We start from the raw sequence: 7,512 nt of genomic DNA, 5'->3' as shown, positions 1-7,512 counted from the left end.
CGTCACTTTAACCGTCCCTCTTTCCACATACAATCCATTCATCTCAAACTGTCATCTGAAACAATATGGGCAAGGAAAAGAAATTACATTGGGAAAATAATCTGCTACATCCCCCACACATGTGGATAGTGTGTTTCCATTGATTGTGTGGGCCTTGCAGGCACTGTGCAATTTGTCTTACACATGTACCTGGGCTACTTTCCAGCTATCATGCATTAGCTACAGGACAGAGAAAAAGTTGTTGTGTTGTGTTTTGATTTGTTTTTATTTTCTTTATGAATCCAAGGCAGGACCTATTATTCAATATATAATGAAATGGGTAATAACATTTTTGCAAAATGTGAATACATATATAGAACAAGTCAGAGAGGAATACTGTGTTGAATACAAACGATATTAATGCTCAAAATGGCCAATTCCAATTGACATTGTAGGGTTATGTTGTATGCTTTGTTGAGAAACAATTGGGCCAAAATGTTGTTTGTCCCTCCCCCTTCCCTCCCCTCTGCTACGGCAGGAGACTAAACCACTGACCCCTATGGAATACCTGTGTAAATTAATGTGTTTCTTTGATTTATGTTTGTTTATAACTGGGTGAACAACAGGTGTTTCTCTGTAACCCTTATTACAATAAAACAAAGTTTGTTTAAAAATGATGAGTCGTCTGTGCTCTTTGTCTAAGGAAAATACACTTTTGCAGCATGCTGCCAATCCACTATGAGGAGGGAAGAATATGATGTGATTGGTACTGTGATTACTTTTACAATATACCAACATATATATAATTTTTAAAAAGTAAAAAGAAGACCTCTACAGTGGATGACTGTATAATGCTCACCAGGATTAAGAAAACAACCCAAACAACTGTCTGACAGATCAGGAACACTCTCCAAAAGGTTGGCGTAAATGTGACAGAAACTACCATCCGCAGAAGATGTATGTATTAAGAGAGAAGATTGCAAAAGGGAGAGTGATGGCAAAAGCAAAGTGTGGAGGGGGAAAAAGGAATTGTCCAAGATCCACAGCATACCACCTCATCTGGTTGGAGGGAGTGTTATGGCTTGGGCATGCATGACCGTCACTGGAACTGGCTCACATAGCGGTCGTCTGTGGCTCAGTTGGTAGAGCATGCTGCTAGCAATGCTTAGATTGTGCATTTGATTCCCGCTGGGACCATATATACTGAAAAATGTGTGCACTCACTGCAATGTAAGACGCTTTGGATAAAAGCGTCAGCTAAATGGCATATGGCACTATATTACTTGTCTTCATTGATGATATAATGGTTGACGGTAGCAGCAGAATGAATACTTAAGTGTACAGAAACATATTGTCTGTTCAAGCAAAGTTTGTTTAAAAATGATGAGACATTCATGATAAAACATTAAACAAAGGCCCAGACTCCCGAGTTAAATATCCCATGGTGCTTATTGCAAGAGTAGTCGTGTTAACACCTGTATCCTGGCTAAATTCCCAATCTGACCCTTGTACTATCATGGTATCCTAATAATCCTGTTTCAATAGGCTCATTCATCCGCTGTCCTCCACTGCAACATATTTGATCAACATATTTGATAAAATAATGGGAAAGAAAGGCCTCAAAGCTCATTGGACAGCACTTCATCATACAGTCAATCAATCAATCAATCAATCAATCAAATAAATCAATCAAACAGTAAGACATGACCACAAACACATTGTGCATGCTTTTTCAGAGCCATAAAGTGGAACGTTCTTGAAGTCAATCTCCAGATTTAAATCCATTTGAACATGCATTTAATTTGAGGAAGATGAGACTGAACAAGGTTACATAACGTACTAGTAGGCTTCTCATAAGAATATGTGCTGGGTCCGTCATTTGAGAACCCCTGAAAGTCGTTTGCTTGCTTTAACTATTATTAAACAAGAAAGACGTTGACCATAATACGTTCCCCTGTTCAGTTCTGTTGCTGTCGCAGTGATAATAAGGCGTGAGAACGGTTTGGGGGCAGCGTGAGACCGTGAGGCTGAACATCAGAAGCGTGAGAGTTGACAACCCTGCCGGCGGCATGTCAAATCTTCCCTTTCCTTTAGCCTTACGTTTCCTTTGCTGTCAAAAAAACGCAAATGAACAAAACAATACCGTATGAGCTGCAGTACAGAATAGAAGTCTATAGCGACAGTGCAGGAGGCTTCGTTCCAGATTGACCTGTTCATCGGTGAGGAGTCTAGCAGCTATTTCCTGATGTTTCCATGGCCTGGGAGTGGCATAGACATGCTATATATAGCAGTGGGGAGGGGTCCGTGTGTCTCAACAGGCAAACGATGGGTGCGTTCGTAAGTACGCTCTGGAAATCTGATCGGCACTCATGGAATGCCTCTTGTCCAATCAAATTACTTTGTCCCTTTTTAACGTTGAACCCAGTGTGCGCTCCGGCGCCCTCAGAGCAAGTTTTACGAACGCACCTGATGTCAACGTGACTTTCTACTGCGGTGCTTTCGGGATATACGTACGGTAACCAGGAAGAAGAGTCGTTTCTTCAGCACTTGAAAGTCAAAACAATCCACTCGAGATAAGAGTTTTTAGAATCATAGCTATTCATTTTTTGCAATGCCCAAAATATGTATTTTGAGGTTAGTGAAGATTTTGGCCATTGCAGGAGTACTAGCCTTTTCAGTCAATATCTTACTGAACAAAATACCTCAAACTAAGTCAACAACACCAAGTCCTGTCTCACAAGAACTTTACAAGGTAATATCTCCAGCAACCTACGAATATGTTCTCAATCAGCCTGCAGTGTGTGAGGACAGAAGGCCTTTCCTGGTGCTGATGGTTCCAGTGGCACCAGGTGACAGTGAGTCCAGGAATGCTATCAGAAAGACATGGGGCGCACAGGGCTTGGTCCCTAACGTGGAGACCCTCACTCTGTTTTATGTGGGTCTACCGACAAGGGCCCGAAACTCCTACATCCAGAAAGACCTGGAGAGGGAGAGCTGGGAACATGGTGACATCATCCAAATGGACTTCCAGGACAGCTACCACAACTTGACCATCAAAACCATGATGATCATGAACTGGCTGGCCACCCACTGCCAGAGGGCCTCTTATGGAATGAAGGTGGACGCTGACATTTTTGTTAACGTTTTCTACCTTGTCAGCCATCTCCTAGGCCTAGGTGATTCTCCCAGACACGATTACATTACAGGGTCAGTCATCAGTGATGGAAGGCCCCGTAGGGACAGTAACAGTAAGTGGGGTTTACCTGAGGACCTTTTCCCCGAGGACACGTTCCCTCCTTATGTCTCTGGAGCAGGATATGTCTTCTCTATTGACCTGGCCAAGAAGATCTCATGGGCGTCCAGGTTTGTGAAACTGATTCCCCTGGAGGATGTGTATGTGGGTCTGTGCCTGCGGGTGTTAGGTGTCCGGCCTGTGTACTCCCAGGGTCTTCTACCTCCCAGGAATCTGTTTGAAATCCGACATTTGGAGTATGAGCCATGTACATATGCCACCCGTGCAGTGGCGGACTGGCCACCGGGCAAGCCTGGCAAATGCCAGGAGGGCCGCGAGACTCTGGGCCGCTCAGAATGTATTATATAAAAAAAATATATATTTGTAATTTTGTCTCTAGTGATTTTCATTGAAAATAACTTATTTCAGCAGACCGCGGCCCAAAACATTTGATATCGGCCGGGCCATCCACGCAGTTCTGCATCGCGGATGCCCAGGGCCCTAAACCAATAGGAGCAGAGCTCCCCAATGGGGCGGAGCTCCACGATCTAGAAGGATAGTTATGGTAAACCAATAGGAGCAGAGCTTTAGGTAGCGGGGTAAACCAATAGGAGCAGAGCTTTAGGTAGCGGGGTAAACCAATAGGAGCAGAGCTCCCCTATGGGGCGGAGCTCCACTCATATAACTGGAGTATATCTCCATAACTATCGTAGTCAGTTCTATATCGCCAGTGGACACGCACCTCATGTCATCATTCCGTTTATAACAGCAGTTAACGTTACACTGCTTTCATTTTCAGAATGGGGGAATTTGATGAGAGCGATGCAGTTAATGTGCAACAACTGGATGCAGGGAGCAAGTGTAGTTGGGAGTAGGAATGCACCGAAATTCGCATGTATTGGGCCGAAAATAGCACAAAAAAGTACATTCGGTGTAAAAAGGCTATTGAAAGAGATATTGACTGATGACTGCCTACTGATAATACATATTTACAGCAAACATGTCGGTAGTTTGGCATCTGTCCTCTGACTTTTTATGTTAACAATCCGTGTTGCGTGTTGCGTTTGGAAATAGGGCTGTTGTGTCGCAAATGCCAGGGCTGTTTTTTGATCCCAGTCCGCCCCTGCACCCGTGTCATTGTGACTGGTTTTAAACCACATGAACTCCTTTTCATTTGGCATAACTTTCAGGAAGTTCATCTCACCTGCTGACATCCAGTCCACTCTTTCTTACCCATTTCTTACTCATTATGTATTGGATTGTAACATTGTGCCACAACAAAGTGTCATACACAGTACCAATGTCCTGAACATAGCTCTTCAGTATTACTCAAATAAATATGACATATTATGATCAACTATGACAAACAAACATGCTGTTATAAAATACCTCTGTCTGCCTAAATCTGCCTATATCTGCCTGTACTTGAATTTGTATTATTAGCTACTTTAGCAAATGACTAATGCATCGGTTTAGATGAGATCTGAGGAGGATTATTAGCCTAACCCTCATATAAGGGGTGTAGTTACATGATGTCAACAGCTGATGGCGTAAGTTACTCACATTTATATTGTAATTCATGTGGATTCAAATGGGCTATGTGCATGTGAAAGAATGGATTTCATTTTGTTGGTTAAACTTCATTGTTATCATAAAACATCATGCAATTTTCCAGTTGTTACCTCAGGAAATATATTTTCATTATGTAGTCTAATGTATTTTAGCTCCAATTTACAGCCAATGCCCCTTTTGTCATTGTCTTTTTAAACATGTTTTTCTTATATTGTTGTTTTATTACATTGTTGTATTATCTTTCTGTCCTATGCACCAACCTCACCAAAAAGTACATTTCTGGTATGTGCCAATATAGCCTACTTGGCAATAAAAATAATTCTGATTCTGATATGAGTTATAATCTGATGGTCTCTTTATGGGGTTTAATAAAGATGTTTTTCCAGTTATAAGTCATAGCAACAATTAGAGGGCAATTAATTAGTTCACTATGTTATGAATCAATCATGTTATGACATGTTTGTTGTTTTATGGATGTTGCATACTTTCTGCAGAAAAATGATTAACTAAAAAGGAAGAAGGAGTTAGATGCTAATTACAGGGCGGTTGGATGCTAGAATCTCTCAGCAGCAGAAGTGTCAGTGCATCAGAAATAGGCTGATGATTAATCATGATCACTAGATTCCGCCCCAATCAGAGCAGATGGCTGACACTCAGGCTGGGGAACCAGTCACAGCACCATCACACAGTGACAAACAACAAGTTTGAGCCTTTGTTTATTATGTTCCTATATTCCCTTTCTGTCTCTATGCACCCCCTCCTCTCCCCTCATTCTTTGCTCTATTCTTTTGTCCTCATTTCCTCCATTCTCTTCTTCCCACAGGGAGTTGATGCTTTGACTGATGCTCTCTTCAGACTGAGACACATTCTGTTGCTCTGTGGGTCTCTTCCTCCATTATGTTACCTTCATGCAGCAATTGTTTGATAACACAAATTATGTCGCCACACATTATGAATAGTTAATATTGGAAGGATACACTGATGCATATTGATGCTTTACATTTCAGTTAAATTAAGTTTTAAAAGCAAAAAAAAAAAGTGCAAGTGAACGTGCAGTTGTCCGTGTATTTTGGTTATTACGTTACAAAAAGCATTCTTATTCTTTGGTTCTATTCCCTTTCCACACATGATTGAGATGGATGCACCACATCTGAAACAGTGGGTAGCTTGTTATTGTTGAGTGGGTGGAGTTGAGCTATATATCTACCGACGCAATGAAGATGGTTCCTAAGACAACCTATCAAACATGCATTTCATCTCTAGAATGTCTTCACCCCCTCCGTCGTGCGAAGGGGAGCGCTTCTTTCAGACTCAACCCTGCGTGCGGCTTAGAGCGCACTGACTGGAGACTGCAAGAGCCGCACACTGCACGGAAACAGCGCGCACGGGCAACAGCAAAACCGCAATGCAACTCCATGTAACGCAGTTAAAATACAGCAAAGTGTTGAAATAGAATACATTTCTGGAAGAAGAAATAGCATTTTGACTTTTACAAACGAAGCGGATTGTCGCGGTAACAATGTAAGTACACTTTGAAAGCTTATCAATGCTATTTTGTGCAAGTTTGTGTATAAATAGGCTACTTTAGTTCAGGGTTTTTCTTTTCTTTGAGTATATAAAACGTCAACGAGTTTACTTAAACGTCAGGAAATAAATACAGATAATCTGTTGTGATTGATTCTCAAACCGCTTTGACTCATGTCATTATAATGCAGTCTACCTCTGAAATAGGCTACATTTTTATTTGTAAAACTAATTATGAGATGGTACAGAACATGTGACGGGAAAAGAGTAGCTTCTTGTCTGGAGATTTTGTGTATGATTATGGTTCATTTAATATCACTAGTGAATGCAACAGGTGACATGACTCAGGTAGAAGACTGGATGTGTAGAGTTCAGTTAATCTTCACATAGTCTAAGTATTATACTTCTTTTTTTTTTTTTACTATTAGTACTGTTTTAGATAAAGCTAGTGTACAGTAAAAACAACATTGTGCTGTATTAATGTTTGTTACAGTATGTGTGATGAGAATGTATGTAATCAATGTTTTAATGTAAGTTCAAGTGTGCAATTATAGTGAACCATAATTCCTGTTCAATAGGTGTTGTAATAATTGTCAGCATCAACTCAAAGCCTATGTTGTGGTAACTGTAACCGTCCTGAGTCTGTCTGCTTCTGCTTATCGTTGCATGTACGTATGTGGTTTTCCCCAGCATCTGGATAAAGACATTAACTCCTGCCCACCCCCATCTGGGTGTTGTGTGTTGACGGACAGTGCATTTCCACCCACCTTCAAGATGCATATGAATAGCATGTTAAATCAATGGAGTAAGTACTGTAATATTATAATACTTTACTTTCTAAGCCCCTCTCCTTCTGCCTTGCAGAGCTAAAAAGCTTGTTGTGACGCTCACTCTTTTGACTCCCTAACCCTAACCTTTTTATTTGTTACAAAAACATACACATACAATATTGGGACATGTATCTATGAGAAAAGGCAGCACTTGACAGTGAACCTGTGTGGTTGACATTAAGGAAAAGGCACCGTTTGATTAGTGTATGTGGTAATTGTGTGGTAAAATTGCATGGATCATCTTGTGTTTGTCTAGTTAGCTGTTGCTGTTTGTCTTGCAGTAGATTGTTTGCGTCTTCACATTGTTTAGATGTGTGCGCCTGTGTCTTTATTTCATTGTTCAGTGTGTCATGTTGATGTTGAGTCTCTCATATA

At 41.0% G+C, this 7,512-nt stretch overlaps 1 protein-coding gene across 1 annotated transcript; it reads left to right on the top strand.

Annotated features, from left to right (window-relative positions):
* Window positions 1–2,590: 2,590 nt before the first annotated feature.
* b3galt8 (beta-1,3-galactosyltransferase 8) lies at window positions 2,591–4,422 on the top strand (the record flags this gene model as incomplete). The annotated part of the gene is made up of 2 exons (XM_080531516.1): window positions 2,591–3,494; window positions 4,328–4,422. 2 exons carry the CDS (start codon window positions 2,591–2,593, stop codon window positions 4,420–4,422), a joined length of 999 nt encoding a protein of 332 aa, XP_080387642.1.
* Window positions 4,423–7,512: the final 3,090 nt, after the last annotated feature.

The sequence above is a fragment of the Nansenia antarctica genome (assembly GCF_963989245.1).
Source record: "Nansenia antarctica genome assembly, chromosome: 5".
In the NCBI taxonomy this organism is placed as follows: Eukaryota; Metazoa; Chordata; class Actinopteri; order Argentiniformes; family Microstomatidae; genus Nansenia; species Nansenia antarctica.
Note: the sequence above shows the minus strand (reverse complement) of the source record. Positions and strands in the feature narration are given on the sequence as shown.